The sequence below is a fragment of the Sorex araneus genome, chromosome 2, assembly GCF_027595985.1.
Source record: "Sorex araneus isolate mSorAra2 chromosome 2, mSorAra2.pri, whole genome shotgun sequence".
NCBI classification, from domain to species: domain Eukaryota; kingdom Metazoa; phylum Chordata; class Mammalia; order Eulipotyphla; family Soricidae; genus Sorex; species Sorex araneus.
In genome coordinates, this window is record NC_073303.1 from 54,484,873 (window position 1) to 54,503,175 (window position 18,303).

The following is an 18,303-nucleotide window of genomic DNA, read 5'->3' on the forward strand; positions in this document are numbered from 1 at the left end:
TATAGATGCACAAAGATCCTGCCGACCCGGTCCCGAAGAGTGCCTGACCCCGTCCCGGCCCCCTCCGGACCCGCCCCCTCCCGCCCCCGCCCCATCCTTCGTGGTCTGGCTGTTGCCTCACTTGTCGCCCATGTGCTTGAACCCTGCACTGCCCCCAGGAGCAAGGAAGGGTCAGTGTGTGCGGTTCCCCCCAGACCGGGCCTCTCACTGTGGACCCCAGCACCCAGGGCTGCTGTCGGCCGAGACGGCCCGGCCCCTTGGTTTGCTTGTCCCTGTCACACAGACGAGCCAGGGCCTCCTTCTGCCGTGGCCCTAGCGTGACGCTCGCGTGGAATGCCTGCTAGCTGAATTTGAAGATTGTGATTTTCCTTTTGGGTCACAGCCGGCAATGCCCAGGGGTCACTTCTGGAATTCCAGCGGGGGGGGGGGGGGGGGGTCGGGGAATGGTAAGGGATGCTGGGTAATAGAAATGATGGATCTAACGATACTCGTAGTAAAGGCATAGCATGGAGATTTAGTTCCCGAACCCGGGTCTGCCGCTGATTGCAAAGCCAGCGTCCTCCCGGCGGTGCTGTGACTGAGTTTGAAGGTCCTAAACAGCTTTCCCGGCGTCCGTCGGGGCACCTGGGCGGGCGCCGGCCCCTCTGCCTCTCCCCAGGGGCGCCGCTCCTTGGCACTGATGTGGCAGTAACGTCCCCTGTCCTGTTGCAGCCGCCGGCGGGACCCGAACTCGCCGAGGCCGGGAAGCAGCAGATGTCCACAGCGCCGGACACGGCCGACCCCAGCCCCGGGCAGCAAGCGGTGGGCGGCCGGGGCTCCAACGCCTGCTGCTTCTGCTGGTGCTGCTGCTGCAGCTGCTCCTGGTAAGGGGGGCCCTCGGCTCCCGTCCCCGCTCTGGCAGGCCCCCCCCAGGCCCCTCTGACTCCGGCAGGCCCCCCCCAGGCCCCTCTACTCCAGCAGGCACCCCCCCAGGCCCCTCTGACTCCGGCAGGCCCCCCCCAGGCCCCTCTACTCCAGCAGGCACCCCCCCAGGCCCCTCTGACTCCGGCAGGCCCCCCCCAGGCCCCTCTACTCCAGCAGGCACCCCCCCAGGCCCCTCTGACTCCGGCAGGCCCCCCAGGCCCCTCTGACTCCCCCCCAGGCCCCTCTGACTCCGGCAGGCACCCCCAGGCCCCTCTGACTCCGGCAGGCACCCCCAGGCCCCTCTGACTCCCCCCCAGGCCCCTCTGACTCCGGCAGGCCCCCCCCAGGCCCCTCTACTCCAGCAGGCACCCCCCAGGCCCCTCTGACTCCGGCAGGCCCCCCCCAGGCCCCTCTACTCCAGCAGGCACCCCCCCAGGCCCCTCTGACTCCCCCCCAGGCCCCCTCTGACTCCCCCCCCAGGCCCCTCTGACTCCGGCAGGCACCCCCAGGCCCCTCTACTCCAGCAGGCACCCCCAGGCCCCTCTGACTCCCCCCCAGACCCCTCTGACTCCGGCAGGCCCCCCCCAGGCCCCTCTACTCCAGCAGGCACCCCCCAGGCCCCTCTGACTCCGGCAGGCACCCCCAGGCCCCTCTGACTCCGGCAGGCACCCCCAGGCCCCTCTGACTCCCCCCCAGGCCCCTCTGACTCCGGCAGGCCCCCCCCCAGGCCCCTCTACTCCAGCAGGCACCCCCCAGGCCCCTCTGACTCCGGCAGGCACCCCCAGGCCCCTCTGACTCTGGCAGGCCCCCCAGGCCCCTCTGACTCCCCCCCAGGCCCCCTCTGACTCCCCCCCCAGGCCCCTCTGACTCCGGCAGGCACCCCCAGGCCCCTCTGACTCCCCCCCAGGCCCCTCTGACTCCGGCAGGCACCCCCAGGCCCCTCTGACTCCGGCAGGCACCCCCAGGCCCCTCTGACTCCCCCCCAGGCCCCTCTGACTCCGGCAGGCCCCCCCCAGGCCCCTCTGACTCCGGCAGGCCCCCCAGGCCCCTCTGACTCCCCCCCAGGCCCCCTCTGACTCCCCCCCCAGGCCCCTCTGACTCCGGCAGGCACCCCCAGGCCCCTCTGACTCCCCCCCAGGCCCCCTCTGACTCCCCCCCCAGGCCCCTCTGACTCCGGCAGGCACCCCCAGGCCCCTCTGACTCCCCCCCAGGCCCCTCTGACTCCGGCAGGCACCCCCAGGCCCCTCTGACTCTGGCAGGCCCCCCTCAGGCCCCCTCTGACTCCGGCAGGCACCCCCCAGGCCCCCTCTGACTCCCCCACAGGCCCCCTCTGACTCCCCCCCAGGCCCCTCTGACTCCCCCCCAGGCCCCCTCTGACTCCCCCCCAGGCCCCTCTGACTCCGGCAGGCACCCCCAGGCCCCTCTGACTCTGGCAGGCCCCCCCCCAGGCCCCCTCTGACTCCGGCAGGCACCCCCCAGGCCCCCTCTGACTCCCCCACAGGCCCCCTCTGACTCCCCCCAGGCCCCTCTGACTCCGGCAGGCACCCCCCAGGCCCCTCTGACTCCGGCAGGCACCCCCCAGGCCCCTCTGACTCCGGCAGGCACCCCCCCAGACCCCCTCTGACTCCGGAAGCGGCGTGACACTGCCTTGGGCCCTGTGTGTCCTGTGACTCACACAGCGGCAGTGGAGAGAAGCGGGAGGGAGGGCCCAGACAGGACGGCGGGCAGGGTGCTTGCCCTGCCACCTGCCTCAGTCCCCAGCACCCAGAGGCCCCCGGGCATCCACGAGTGATCCCTGAGCACAGAGGCGGGAGCAAGCCCTGGGGTCACCAAGTATAGGCCCGCCCCGTCCCCCCAGAAAGAAAGGATAAACTTCAGGAGTGGGGAAAAAAAAAAGGTGAACTCAGAAAATAATCACAGGGACAGGAGCAATAGCATAATGGGGAGGGCGTTTACCTTGCATGCGGCAAACCCGGGTTCGAACCTCGGCATCTCATATGGTCCCCCAAGCACCACCAGGAGTAATTCCTGGGTGTAGAGCTAGGAGTAACCCCTGAGCATCACTGGGCGTGACGCAAAAAGCAAAAAGAAAAAAACAAAAAAAAAGGAAATAATCACAGAAGACAGGTGAAAAATAATAGACCACAATGAATATAACAACACTCATAGTAAAGAGATTATAGAGATTCAATTTTCTGCTAAAAAAATGTAAATCCAAAGTGTCACTAATCTTGTATAAATGATAGATGAATCAATGAACTGTCTACACTTTAGAAACAGATGATAAGAACATTTTAAAAACAAAATTAGTGGCATTCATGTATAGTTCAGAAGTACAACATAGTTTTCACTTACTGGAAGACAACAAAAGGGTTCGAAAAGTTAGTCTAGGGCTGGAGCGATAGCACAGCGGGTCGGTCCGTAGCACCCCCTGCGGTAAGTAGAGCACAACCTGGAGTGATCCCTCGCACAGAGCAAGGAGGAAGCCCTGAGCTGATAGCTGGGTGTGCCCCCCGAAAAAAATAAAACCCAAAAATGAATTTATAGTTCTGCATTGCATCATACATAACAAGTAATCCCCCTCCCACCCACCTCCCCCCAAAAAAAGACAAAAGGGAAAAAAAAGAACAATTCCAGATGGCGTCAAGGCCTGCGTGTGAATAGAAAACACAAGATAAATTCTCTAGGTCTTGGTGTTGGGAAGAATCACTTTTAAAAAGAAAAGGCAAAAATTTTTAAAAAGGAAAAGCTTTCATAAGTTTGAATACATTTGAATATAAAAATGTGTTGAGCCAGAGAAGTTGAAACACACATCCTCCTGAAGGCTTGCTCATGAATGTTCACGGCCGCTGGCTTCTGACGAACCCCAACTGGAAACGAACCTTGCGTTCATCGAGTGGTGAGGAGGTCATGTGTGAAGGTCCCAGGTAATGGAGCGTTACTGGACCCTGACCCGGAATGAAGTATTGGGGCTGAAGTGTAGTACAGCTCGCTTGCATGCAGCAGACCCGGGTTCGATCCCTGGCATCCCATAGGATCCCCAGAGTAGCACAGGAATGATTCCTGAGTGCAGAGCCAGGAGGAACCCCTGAGCATCACTGGGTGTGGCCCAAAAGCCAAAAGGAAAAAGGGAAAGGAAGTATTGATACGGCTGAGGTGCACCGTGACGGCTGCAGGCTGGGTACCAGGGCATGCGCGGAGACTGGGCCACTGGCCTGAAATGTTGGGGTCAGCTAAGCCCAGGTCGGCCATCAGGACAGACAGACCCGTAGCTGCCTGAGGCGGGAGGAAGGCGATGACAGCCAAAGCATCCCGCATTTCCCTCTGGAGTCATGAACTGAGGATCCTAACTCAGACCCAGCCCCCACGTACCCCAACCCCAGCACTGCCAGGGTGTAGCCCCGGGGACAGCACCAAGCCAGAGGTGCCAGGCATCCTGCAGGTCTGCACTCCCAGACTGGGCGGTCTGAGGAGACCCCCAGGAGAGTGACACCAAAGTAAGATAAGATCCCGGCACCCGAGACAGCACGGCGGGCGTCTGCCGCCAAACCCTGGCTCTCCCTGGGCCCCTCGCTGGCGGTGTGTGAATAAGACTCCAGGCACGTTCCTCAGACACGCCTCCCGAAGGTACAGAAACGACACGGGAAGACAGATCGTCTCTCAAGGTGCCCGCAACGCTTTCAACAACAAGTCAGGCCAGAATAGCTAACGTGTGGGGAGTTGCCGCGTGTGAAGCCGCATCTGTATCTGTTTCTCCATCTCCCACGCCCACCCGTGGGGAAGGGCCCGCCTTTATGGGACCCTGAGAAACTACTGACCCCGGGATGCTCTTGTCTCCGGAACCCACAGGGAATGCGCACAGTCTACAGTATTTTTTTCCTCCACAAACTTTGAGACAAATCCATAATACACAGTAGAACAAAATCAGATTCAGCTTTCTGGGGAGGTCGATGTGGAGGTCTCGTCCTGTTCAGCAGGGAGAACCCTTCGTGGGGCTGAGAAGGGGACGCAGCCGAATGAACAGACGCAGAGCCCGGAGGAGGGAGAAAAGGCCTTTATTCTATGGCAGTTACAGTATTCATACCCCCCTGCTGGGAGGAGGTGGTATAGTATGCATGTGGAGACCCCCAATAGAAATGCAGGGTGTGGCATGGGGTTAGCTAGTGATAAACACATGGTGACAGGATAAGATCAGTAAGAGCAGGAGTGGCGACCTTTGCTAGGTGTGGCATGGGGTGAGCTAGTGACAAGCACATGGGGACAGGATAAGATCAGTAAGGTAAAGTGGCTGCCTACAACTTTCTTTTTCCTTTTCCTTTTTTTCATTTGTCGAGGGTTTGGCTTTGAGCCATGCTTGGCTGTGCTCAGAGACTCCTCCTGGCTCTGCACCCGGCACGGTTCCCTGCAGGTGCCCAGGGAACCTTCCAGACCAAGGCGGGTGGCGAGCAAGGCAAGCCCCTCCCCGCTGACCTCTCGATGGGCCCTGATGACAGAGTGTCCCCAGAGAGGCTGGTGGCAGTTTTCTTAAACGCTTGTGTTACGGTTCTGCCCCAGGGTCTCCTGGAAAGTGTTTCCTCCCAGGAGGGCTGGAGAGCTCCATCGCGTCACTCAGAAGTTTCCAGACTATCTCACGGCAAGGCCCCTTTCCTGGCTCCGACCAAGACACGCACGGGGAGCAACGACTGTGACCCTACTGAAATCCTCTCGGTCCATTTTAACAACAACCATTAACTGTAGTTTAAAAAAAGAGGCACTAGCATATGTTCTTTCTTAAGAACATTATTTCCTTAAGTATTTTCCCACTTAAAAGAAGATATGGAAAAATGTGCAAGCTGAGTGCACACTGCACTTTTGAGCTCACGCTTCAATGCCCCCTTTCTTACGGGTCTTGCTTGGCTTCATCCTTTCTTTTCTCTTGGCTTCTCTCAGACCCCCTGGGTAGCGATGTTGTCTCCTTGCAAAAGAGGAACCTGGAAAGAAAGAGACAGTATTCAAAGAAAGTCTTAAAGTATTAAAGAAAGAGAGGCAGAATTAGTGTCCCTGCAGCGAGAACACCATCCAGGCGCCTCCAGAGTTTGTTTTCCTCCTTATTTGTGCTTTAAGAAGCCATTATTTCCTGAAGCTCCTTAGCCCCGGCGTAAAGACAGCAGCGAGAAGGCTGCCTTTGTGACGGCAGCTAAAGGACAGCGGGGCTGCCCACGCGGAAGTGCCTGGAGACTCACGAAGCAAGTGCGCTGGCAACAGGTTGGCTCCTCTCCAATGCCGTGAACGTTGTGGGGAGGCACGTAAGGGAAGGAGTAAACAACAGTAATAATAATAATAATAATAATATAATGACAATGGAAGATGCTGCAAACTCAGCGTCAACCGTAAACACCCGCTGTGCTGCCGTGGGGAACAGAGGCACCGGGCTGGGCGCGAGGGCGAGACACGCAGGGCCACCGTCTGCCTTTGCACCCTGCCCATGCCATCCCTGCCCGGGCGCTCGTGGGTTCTTGCCAGGAAACGGCCGCCTTCCATGAAACCAAGTGTTCCCGCAGGTGAATCTTACCAGCTACACCAGAGTGAAGTGCTCAGAGCGGATTTCAGGCACTAAACTATCTCTGAACTCCCACTCTGATGTGTCCACTGACAGCGTCCTCCTCCCGATTCCAGCTCAGGGTTCGAGGGAAGAGGGGGAGAGAGAGCAGGAGAGTCCAGCGGGTGTTAAGCACTTGCTGTACATGCGGCCACGCCCTGTCTGACCCTGCCCCAGTACCCCGGCACTGGGCTGGGCCCCGAGTACCGCCAGGAGTGACCCCCGTGCAGAGAGCCAGGAGCCAGCTCAGCACAGCGGGACTGTTCCAACCCTTCCCCCTGCCCCCCCCCCAGCAAAAACAAAACAAAAACAGGAAAAGGAAAACAACAAACTTTAACTGCACAGTCTATTTCAGCCCCAAAATATTTAACATTGAAAGTAATAGCCTTCGAATGTACAGAACTCTCAACATCAAAAAATAAGGACTAGGGCTGGAGCGATAGCACAGCGGGGAGGACATTTGCCTTGCACGCGGCCGAACTGAGTTCGGTTCCCAGCATCCCATATGGTCCCCTGAGCACCACCAGGGGCGATTCCTGAGTGCAGAGCCAGGAGTAACCCTTGTGCACCACCAGGTGTGACCCAAAAAGCAAGTAAATAAATAAATAAGGACTAGAAGCGTGCTTTTGCACACAGCCGACCCGGGTTCGATCTCCAGCATCCCATACCGTTCCCTGAGCCCCACCAGGAGTGATTCCTGAGCACAGAGCCAGGAGTAACCCCTGAGCACCACCGAGTGTGGCTCCAAAAATAAGTAAATAAAATTAAATAAATAAAACGAACTGGGCCAGAGAAATAGTACAGCAGTCAGGCGCTTGCCTTGCACACGGCCCTGGGCCAACCAGGAGTGACCCTGAGTCAGAACCAAGAGTAGGCCTGGAGCACACCGTCAGGATTAAAATAAAAAAGCAAATCAGTTGGTTTTTTGTTTTATTTTGTTTTTTGCTTTTTTTTGGTCACACCCGCCGATGCACAGGGGTTACTCCTGGCTCTGCACTCAGGAATCACCCTGGCGGTGCTCAGGGGACCATATGGGATGCTGGGAATCGAACCTGGGTCAGCTGCATGCAAGGCAAACACCCTCCCCACTGTGCTATCGCTCCAGCCCCGCAAGTCAGTGTTCAAAGGCAAAGGACCCAAACAGATGTTTCTCCAAAGATGTTCCAGTTACTAATACATGAAACGACGCTGCAGTGTCATTAGCAAAGCGCATGCCCAAGCCACAGAGAGATGTCACCTCATAGCTGCTTAAGTGTTTAGAATGTAAAAAGAGTAACAAAGTGTTGACAAGCATATGGAGAACTTACTGAACACGGTGTCTGCGGATGTCAGATGTGTGGCTGCTTTGGAGAGCAGCTTTGGATCGGCTCAAAACATTAGCAGCGGAATTTCCGCCAGTGATAGTACAGTGGGGAGAGCTCTTAGCTCACACGCGGCCAAGCCGGGTTTGATCCCCAACACCCGAGATGGTCCCCTGAGCTGCCAGGAGTGATCCCTGAGACAGAGCCAGGAGTCTGCCCGAGCACCACCAGGCGCGGCTCAAAAATACCCAAAAAAGGGCTGGAGCAATAGCACAGCGGGTAGGGCGTTTGCCTTGCACACGGCCGGCCCAGGTTCGATTCCCAGCATCCCATATGGTCCCCTGAGCACTTCCAGGAGTAATTCCTGAGTGCAGAGCCAGGAGTAACCCCTGTGTATCGCCAGGTGTGACCCCCAAAAAAAAATACCCAAAAAAGTTAAAGTAGAATCACCTTAGGACATCACCTGTGCTCCCAGGGTAAGTGAAGATAGGCACCTACACAAACTGCATCAGGCCTCAGAGTGCAGTATACATAACAGCCCGAAGTGCAGAAACCTAAATGTTCGTCAACCGAATGAATGAAAAACTGATCTGTCCATGCAATGGAAGGCTGTTCAGCCGTGAAGAGGAATCTAGTACTGATGTGTGCTGTGACACTGCAAATCCCAAAGCCCTAGTGACAGGGGAGGGAACCAGCCACCAAACACCAGGTTGGGTAGTGAGGAACCACAGCTAGATTCGGGGTTGGAGGGTGGGGAACCACAGCTAGATTCGGGGTTGGAGGGTGGGGAACCACAGCTAGATTCAGGGTCGGAGGGTAAGGAACCGCAGCTAGATTCGGGGTTGGAGGGTGAGGAACCGCAGGTAGATTCAGGGTTGGAGGTTGGGGAACTGCAGCTAGATTTGGGGGCATCCAGGGTGGTGGAGGTAGAGGGTGGGGGTGATGAGGAGGGGCTGCCCGCAGGTTTGGGACTTGATTGAAAGAAATGTTGGAGGAAAATGTTCCGAAATTAAACGGCGGTGACTGCACAACCTCGTGGCGAGCTGAAAGGAACCAGGGGAGCGTAGCCTTAAAGGAGCACAGGGCCAGGAGCGAGTCCCAAGCACTGCCTGGGTGCCACCCCCTCCTCCCCCTGAAGTTGACATTATAAAAGTAATTTTTTTCAAAAGTTTAAGGTTGGGGGCTGGAGCGATAGCACAGTGGGTAGGGCGTTTGCCTTGCATGTGGCCGACCTGGGTTCGAATCCCAGCATCCCATATGGTCCCCTGAGCACTGCCAAGGGTAATTCCTGAGTGCAGAGCCAGGAGTAACCCCTGTGCATCACCAGGTGTGACCCAAAAAGCAAAAAAAAAAATAGTTTAGGGTTGGGTACCTGGCTAAGGGCTTGAGCCCGGCACCCGCAGCTCCCCAAGCCCCGCCAGCAGTGACCCTCGAGCACAGAGCCAGGAGTCCGACCTGAGCACCCCAGAAGGGGCCCACGCAGAAAAGACGGGTTAGAATCTGAGTTCCAACAATTAAAATGCGAAGCCCCCACCTCGCAGCAGGGGCCCGCGTGACCCGTGCCTGTCCCCGCAGCCTCACCGTGAGGAGCCAGGCTGAGCAGCCCCCCGGGAGGGCCTCGCAGGAGCTCGGCGCCGAGGAGCCCCCGGCCTGCGAGGACAGGTGAGACCCAGTCCGCAGCTCGGAGTGGGAGAGACGCGCGGCTGCTGGGGCCAGAGACAAGGGCCCCGGGCCCCGAGTCATCCCCCCGCCCCAGAATTAAAGAAACTAGAGACAGGACAGACTGTACAGGGGTTAGGGCCCGAGTCCTGCCTTTGATCCCTGGGTCACATGGTGCCCAGGCACCCACCTCTGTCCCAGCTCCGGCCTCTCCCTCCATCTCTCTCGCCCCCCCTCTCCTTCCCCCTCATTCTTCCTCTTGCTGTCTGTCTCTCTCCCTCTTGCTTACTCATCCTTCTCTCCTCCCTCTCCCTCTCTCTTTCTGTCTTTCTTTATGTCTCTCTGTCTCTGTGTCTCCCTCTTTCTCTCTCTCCCTCTGTCTCTCTCTGTTTCTCTCTGTCTCTCTCCCTCCCTCTGTATCTTTCTCCCTCTGTTTTTCTCTGTCTCTGTCTCTCCCTCTTCTTTCTCTCCCTGTCTCTCTGTTTCTCTGTCTCTCTCGCTGTCTCTCTCCCTATCTTTCTCCCTCTGTTTTTCTCTGTCTCTCTCTCCCTCTCTCTGTCTGTCTCTCTGTCTCTCTCTCCCTCTCTCTGTCTCTCTGTCTCTCTCTCTCCCTCTCTCTGTCTGTCTCTGTCTCTCCCTCGCTCTCGCTCTGTGCTCAGGGATGGCTCCTGGCAGGCAGGCTGGGCAGGTCCCTTCACCGCTGTCCCCGCCCCTGTTGGCTGGCAGGTTCTGGGCAGCAGCTGGCCAGGCTAGGGCTGGCCGCTGTGGGTGGCTTGTCGCTCGGCCCCCCGAGTGAGCGCGCCCTGCCTGGTGAGTATTTCGTTGCTGCCCGCTCGGCTCGTGTCCGCGTGCGGACGGTGTTGCCGGGGGCCCGGGGGCCGGGCCACACTTTCCCGGCCTAAAAAGACGGGAGGTGGAGGCCGTGCTGAGGGGACAGGCCGGCCCGCCTCTCCCGCAGCCCGAGCCCCACCCTGGAGGAGGTGCGCGCGTGGGGCCAGTCGTTCGAGCAGCTGATGCTCACACCGGCCGGCCGCAATGCGTTCCGGGAGTTCCTGCGCACGGAGTTCAGCGAGGAGAACATGCTCTTCTGGATGGCGTGCGAGGAGCTGAAGCAGGAGGCCAGCCGCAGCGCCGTCGAGGAGAAGGCCAGGGCCATCTACGAGGACTACATCTCCATCCTCTCGCCCAAGGAGGTGCGTGCGCCGCGGCCGGGTGCATCCTGCTTCTGGGAAGAGTCCCCATAACTTCCATCTGGTTCCTTAGGAAACTGAGTGATGCATTTTTCCTGCTTCCACTGCTTTAGATTATTCTAGAAGTATTATTATTATTATTATTATTTTATTTTTTTTGCTTTTTGGGTCACACCCATTGATGCTCAGGGGTTACTCCTGGCGGTGCTCAGGGGACCATATGGGATGCTGGGAATCGAACCTGGGTCGGCCGCGTGCAAGGCAAGTGCCCTCCCCACTGTGCCATCGCTCCAGCCCCTAGAAGTATTTCTTAAACGATGATCCTCCTGTTGTGATTTAACTGTTTTACTGGGATGAGGAGAAGGAGGATGTTCTTTTGCTTGGGGGCCTCGTTTAACGGTGCTCAGCTGCTCCTGGCTCTGTGCTCCGGGATCAATCCTGGCAGGAACAGGGACGTCAGGCGGTGCCGGGGGTGGAAGCCAGCGCCCTCCCTGCCGGCCTCCCTCCCGCCCGGCGTCTGTGTCCTCTGTGGCGCGCAGGCCGGCTGACACTGAACGGCAGAGGTGTCCGGGGGTGATTTGTTAAATTAGTGTCATGAAATGGTCTTGCAGGAGTGAAGTCACGCAAGCTGCCGTCTCTGAGTCTTCGTTCCTTCAGATGTAAAACTCAGGGGCTTGGGGTGATCCCAAAATGAAATGCCTGTTTTTTGTTTCGTTTTTGTTTGATTTTGTTTGGGCGCTGTGAGGGGCTGTGAGGGCTGAGAGGGGCTGTGAGGGCTGAGAGGGGCTCTGAGGGCTGTGAGGGCTATGAGGGTTGTGAGGGCTGAGAGGGGCTCTGAGGGCTGTGAGGGCTATGAGGGTTGTGAGTGCTGAGAGGGGCTGTGAGGGGCTCTGAGGGCTGTGAGGGCTATGAGGGTTGTGAGGGGCTGTGAGGGCTGAGAGGGCTGTGAGGGACATGAGTGCCATGAGGGGCTGTGAGGGGCTGTGAGGGCTGTGAGGGGCTGAGAGGGGTGTGAGGGGCTGGGAAGGCTGTGATGGGCTGTGAGGGCTGTGAGAGCTGTGAGGGCTAGGAGGGCTGAGAGGGGCTGTGAGGGGCTGTGAGGGCTGAGAGGGGCTGTGAGGGCTGAGAGGGTCTGTGAGGGGCTGTGAGGGGCTGAGAGGGGCTGTGAGGGCTGTGAGGGTTGTGAGGGGCTGTGAGGGCTGAGAGGGCTGTGAGGGACATGAGTGCCATGAGGGACTGTGAGGGGCTGTGAGGGCTGTGAGGGGCTGAGAGGGGTGTGAGGGGCTGGGAAGGCTGTGATGGGCTGTGAGGGCTGTGAGAGCTGTGAGGGCTAGGAGGGCTGAGAGGGGCTGTGAGGGCTGAGAGGGGCTGTGAGGGCTGTGAGGGCTGAGAGGGGCTGTGAGGGCTGAGAGGGTCTGTGAGGGGCTGTGAGGGGCTGAGAGGGGCTGTGAGGGCTGTGAGGGTTGTGAGGGGCTATGAGGGCTGTAAGAGCTGTGAGGGCTGTGAGGGCTAGGAGGGCTGAGAGGGGCTGTGAGGGTTGTGAGGGCTGAGAGGGGCTGTGAGAGCTGTGAGGGCTGAGAGGGGCTGTGAGGGGCTGTGAGGGCTCTGAGGGTTGAGAGGGGCTGTGAGGGGCTGTGAGGGGCTGTGAGGGCTGTGAGGGGCTGAGAGGGGCTGTGAGGGCTGAGAGGGGCTGTGAGGGACTGAGAGGGCTGAGAGGGGCTGTGAGGGCTGTGAGGGCTGTGAGGGGCTGTGAGGGCTGAGAGGGGCTGTGAGGGGCTGTGAGGCCTGTGAGGGGCTGTGAGGGCTGAGAGGGGCTGTGAGGGGCTGTGAGGGCTGAGAGGGGCTGTGAGGGGCTGTGAGGCCTGTGAGGGGCTGTGAGGGACTGTGAGGGCTGAGAGAGCTGTGAGGGACTGTGAGGCCTGTGATGGCTGTGAGGGGCTGTGACGGCTGTGACGGCTGTGAGGGGCACAGGCACAGACACTGGCATATCCATGAACTGGGGGCCAGCCACCAGCAGGAGGGTCTCTGTCTCCATCCACCGTTGAGACAGGGCAGCCCCTGAGCTGAGGGAGCAGTGGGCAGAGGGCCGTGGCCATCCCCACAGTCTCTTCTGCCCCTCCTCGGTGCTCCTAGCCCTGCGCCTTCTCCGGAGGGTGAGGCGTAGCCTGTGTGATGGCAGGTGTCAGGGACACTGGGGGCGTGTTTCCACTCGTCACTCTGTGAGGTCTGGCTTGGCCCTGGAGCCTGGCGGCCGGCGCCGGTTCCCCTGACGGGATGGTTCCGAGGCGTCCCTCAGCAGAGGGCAGTGCTCAGGAGAGATGCTGGACACAGCGACAGGAAGTGACGGGCACTGTCCACGGGCCCGAGGTCACTGGCTGGGCAGCACGGCGACCAGGATCCAGTGGCGGGCCAGTGTGGGGAGGTGGCACCTCCCTGGCCCACAGCAAACCCGGGTTCCATCCCAGCACCCTACAGGGTTCCCGGAGTCCACCTTGAGTCTTCCCTGAGCACAGAGCCAGGAGCAAGCCCTGAGCACTTCCAGGTGTGACCCGACTCACCGCCCAAAGCCCCGAGGGGAAAAGAGAAACTGTGGCAGTGCACGCAGTGGGCGCCGTGGCCGGGCGGGCTGAGGGACTCTCCTGACGGCCGGCACAGGGGCACCACAGAGGCAGAGCCCGGGCAGGGCTCGCCTGGCGCGTCGGCCTATGGACGGCTCAGGAAGCCTCGCCGCGCCTGCAGCGTGCACACCAGCCCACGGACATTTGCACTGCCCACTCACAGCCGGGCTGGGTTCTGGCGAGCTGGGGCCAGCAGGGTGGAGCCCAGCCTCGGCCCTGCCCTCGGAGCCAGCCGGCCGGGACAGGAGAGCCGAGTGGCCAGCGACCAGCTCCACACCTGCAGCAGGCTCTGTGCCAGCCTACAGTCCACCGGGCCTGGGGCCTTGGAGCCCCGACAAGCCCATCTGGCTCCCACAGAGGGGGGTCACTTGTATTTTTTTTTTCTTTTTGCCTCACACCCGGTGATGCTCAGGGGTTACTCCTGGCTCTGCTCTCAGGAATTCCTCCTGGCAGTGCTCAGGGGACCATGTGGGATGCTGGGAATCGAACCCGGGTCAGCTGCGTGCCCTACCCTCTGTGCTAAGGCTCCAGCCCCCTTGTTTGAATTAAAAAAAAAAAATTTTTTTTTTAACCTGGCACTGCTCAGGGCTGATCCAGGCCCTGTGCTCGGGGCTGACTCCAGGCCCTGTGCTCGGGTTTACTCAGCCCTGCGCCACAGGTCACTCCTGGTGGGGCTCGGGTCTGGGGACTGACCCCAAGTGCCGGGCGAGTGCCTCAGCCACAGGACTTTCCTCCAGCCCCTCTGCACTCGGTTTTTCATTCACGCCGGAAATGAATTTGTTCAATTTGGGATTTTTTTTTTGTTTTCGGGCCACACCCAGCAGTGCTCGGGGCTGACTCCTGGCTCTGTGCTCAGGGTTCACTCCGGGTGGGGTTCAGGGGACCTTCTGTGTCGGGTTGGCCGTGAAGACGAGCATCCTCCGAACTGCCTTGTGGCGCTGGCACTTTGGCTGGGGGTCAAACGCAGACAGGGCCAGAGCCGCAGTGCAGGGCGGGGGCCGCAGCTGGGGGTCTGCTCCCGGGCCCGGCTCCACCCACCGTGGGCCCGAAAACAGAAACACAGAAACAGAATTTATTTTTTTCTTTCTGGGTCACACCTGGCAATGCACAGGGGTCACTCCTGGCTCTGCACTCAGGAATCACCCCTGGCGGTGCTCAGGGGACCATATGGGATGCTGGGAATCGAACCCAGGTCGGCCGCTTGCAAGGCAAACGCCCTCCCCGCTGTGCTATCGCTCCAGCCCCAAAAACAGAAACTTTAAACCCCCACCTGGGCCAGAGACAGCACAGCGGGTGGGACTCGGGCCTTGCATGTGGCCGACCCGGGTTCGACCCTGACATCCCGGATGGTCCCGGGAGCCCCTCCAGGCGTGATCGGCCCCCGAGTGCAGAGCCAGGGCTGACCCCCAACCAAGGTGAAACTGGAAACGCGCGTCTCTCGGGGCACGGTTTCCCACAAGCCTCGGGTGGGTGGGGCTCAGTGGACGGGCCAGCTCGGACCCCAGCACGCGCAGCTCGGGGCACCCCTGGCGAGAGCGCGAGCAGCGGGGTGAGGCCGCGTGTGTCCCGTGCAGGTCAGCCTGGACTCACGTGTGCGGGAGCTCATCAACAGGGACATGGAGGCGCCGTCCCGGCACGTGTTTGACGACGCCCAGCTGCAGATCTACACGCTGATGCACCGGGACTCGTACCCGCGCTTCATGAGCTCGGCGCTGTACCGGGACCTGCTGCAGTCCCTGGCGGACAAGGCCGTGGAGGCCTGAGGGCCCGCGGGCGCGCTTGGGTGAGGCAAGGCCCGCGCCGCGCCCCGGGGAGCCAGGCACGTTTCTAACGGGCGCAAGGGGAAATGCCGGGCAGCAGCGGGGGCAGGGCGAGGCCCCCAATGGGGCTCTCAGAGCGGCGGTTCCCGAGGGCAGCCCCGGGGGGGGTGGTCAGGCCACACTGCCCAGGCCACGTCTGGCTGCAGGGGCTCCCGGGGCCCCTTGGTTTGGGCCCACTCGGTGTCCGGCCATGGGCCTCCTGCACACGGGAGGCACCTCACCTCCGTCCAGGGCCTCTCGCGGCCTCTGCCCTGTGTGCTGGGCGGCCCCCCGGGGAAACGGCCTTCCCTTCGCCCTGGAGTACGGTGTGCAGGCGCGTGGTGGGGGCCTGCCGCGGGGAGCTCAGCCAGGCCCGTCCTGCTCCGGGTGGAAGTTTGGCAGGAGAAGCAGGACTCAGAGATGCTTCTGTTGAGGGGCCGGGGCGACAGTGGCCGGGCAGGGGGCCGAGCCAGGCGCCAGCCCGGCACCCGTGGGGGCTCCTTTGGCCCCCCTCCCCGGAGCCAGCCCCCGGCAGCTCGGGGTTAGCAAGAGCAGAAAGTTCTCTTGCTGGAAGCTCCCGTTTTACTTTCCTGACCCGCCTAAAGACTGAGATTCTGCGTCGCCTCACGGTTGTTTTTAAGCATGCAGATAAGCTTGTTTCCGTTTTTCTTCCTGAAAAAAGTCACGGCATTTTCACGCTAAAAAAGACACATAACGCACAAGGGCTTTATCTTTATTTTTCTTTAAGGAGGGTCACCTTTAACTACGTAGAGTAACGTGACAGAGCGAGAGGGGACTGATAGGAACCCACCCCAGCTCCCGGCCTCGCGCCCAGAGCCCTGATGCCCGTCACAGCAGAGAGGGGAGGCTCTCAGCTTCGGGGGGAGGTGCCCACGGCAGGGCCTGCCCCGGCCCGGGTGGTGCCGTCCAGGGCGGGAGACACGCCCTCGGGCTGGCAGGGACCGTCCCTCCTGCCCGGGGCCGAGGACGCGGGAAACGTCCGCTCGGGGACTAAGGACGCAGGCGGGACATGCCCGTGCCAGCCGGGCAGGCGGCTCACAGGGCGCAGGGCCACGACGGGCCCGGGTGAGGGAGCTCTTGGACCCGGCCCTGCGCTCCGTGGGCGTGGCCTGCTCACATGCCGCCTCCTCGCCCAGACGCCCAGGGCACCTCGGCTCCCGCACCCGGGGTCCGCGAGGCCCGTCTGGGCTCCCCTCTCTCTGCGCCTCCCTGTCACGCCCGCGCAGGGGGGCGCACGCCGAATCCACAGCAACACACATGCAGCACTGCCGTGCGAGAACGGCACACAAGGGCCAGGCCTCACACACACACACACACACACACACACACACACACACACACACACACACAACCACCCAGCCCAGCGCGCGCACACACACACACACACACACACACACATACACACCACCCAGAGCACATACACACCACCGAGCCCAGCGCGCGCACACACACACACACACACACACATACACACCACCCAGAGCACATACACACACACACACACACCATCCAGCCCAGCGCGCGCGCACACACACACATACACACCACCCAGAGCACATACACACACACACACCACCCAAGCACATACACACACACACCCCACCCAGCACAGCGCATACACACACACACACACACACACACACACACACACACACACACCCTGCCTAGTGCACATACATACCACCCAGCATACACACACACACACACACACACACACACACACCACCCACCGCACACATACACATACACACACACACACAAATTACACTGAGCATCTACTACATGCTGTTGCACTGAGCACCTACTACATACTCGTGCTACTGCCGGCTCAGTGTTGGGTCGCGAAGGTCTGGGCGTCAGCTCGCCTTCTCTGTGCTTCCTAAGCCTTCCCTTCTGGTGACCTACCAATAAACTCGGCTGCCGGATGAGGGTCTGGTCTGCACTTCCTCCGCCGCCCGCTGCACGTCCCTGGGGAGGCCCAGGTGAGGGGAGGCCCTGCCTGCAGGCGTCACCCCCCTGCCGCCTCCCTGGTCTCAGGCCCACCTCGGCCCCAGCCTCCCTCCCCTGCCCACTCGCCCACGTTCCCCCCCCTCAGACAGACCCTCCCTCGGGGCGCAGTGCTCGTGGGTGCCACTGCAGAGTAGCGGCTGAAACCGAACCCCCCGCAGTTGGGAAGGAGCCTCGAGCTCCCTGCCCCGCCCTCCTGCCACCAGCCCGACACAGTTCCTGGGCCTCCCGAGGGGGCGGGCGGCCCACACGAGCTGGGAACGAGGTCTGGGAAGGGGGCTGAGGATGAGAATCCTTTTTGGCAGGAGAGGGTGGGGGCACTGGGCCACACCCAGCAGTGCTCTGGGCTGACTCTGGCGGTGCCGGGGACCCTGTGGTACGCCCAGGAGGAACCAGGGCTGGCCGCAGGCAGGGCAGAGCCCGAGCCTACCCGCTGGATCCCGCCCCCAGGGTGACAGCTGGGAAACTGTCACTGCATTCCTGTGTCCCCAGTGTTTCCTTTTCCCTCTGAATATGTACTAGACTTTAAAATCTTTTAATTTTTGGGGCCGGAGTGATAGCACAGCGGGTAGGGCCTTGCATATAGCCGACCCGGGTTCGATCCCCGGCATCCCATATGGTCCCCCAAGTACTGCCAGGAGTAATTAGTAATTCCTGAGTGCAAAGCGAGGAGTAACCCCTGAGCATCACTGGGTGTGACCCAAAAAGCAAAATATATATATATAAAATCTTTTATTTTTTTAAAGGGGTGGTTACATTATTTTAGATCACCTTTCAGGGAAAAGCAAAAGCCCTGTTTTTTTTTAGAAACTGAGTTTCTAAAGAGACTCAGTCACCCTGCAGTGAGGCAATGAAGCTACCTGGGCTGTGTGGCTGGTCACATATAAATGTCTATTTTCAGCTGTCAGGGCCATTAAAGAGAAAAAACCATCACAATCAGCTGTTGTCTCCCAGCACCAGGGGAGGAAACCAGAGCAAGCGGCAGGAGTGCTCTGTGCTCGAGTGCTCCACGCACCGGTGGGCAAACGCGTACAGGAGCACACACGTGGCGGGGGCGGGGAGCCGTTTAATGAACCCAAGTCTTGGGCACATGTCACCACCCAGACACCGTTGGGCACATCTCCCAGGGGCCCCGACCGCCCCGAGCAGCTGCTTTGCATGCAGCCCGGCATCTGTGAGCCGGGGTGAGCCTCGGCACGTCCCCTGAGCACTGCCAGGTGTGGCCTC

At 60.3% G+C, this 18,303-nt stretch overlaps 1 protein-coding gene across 1 annotated transcript in view; it reads left to right on the top strand.

Moving 5' to 3' along the window:
• The window catches only part of RGS20 (regulator of G protein signaling 20), a 46,340-nt gene extending 29,346 nt beyond the window's left edge, over positions 1–16,994 (top strand). Inside the window, exons 2-5 of the mRNA XM_055129021.1 lie at positions 712–863; positions 9,358–9,444; positions 10,400–10,634; positions 14,824–16,994. Of these exons, the coding sequence (XP_054984996.1) occupies positions 712–863; positions 9,358–9,444; positions 10,400–10,634; positions 14,824–15,012 (663 nt within the window). The 3' untranslated portion in view covers positions 15,013–16,994. The remainder of the gene's footprint in view (positions 1–711; positions 864–9,357; positions 9,445–10,399; positions 10,635–14,823) is intronic.
• The last annotated feature ends 1,309 nt before the right edge of the window (positions 16,995–18,303 follow it).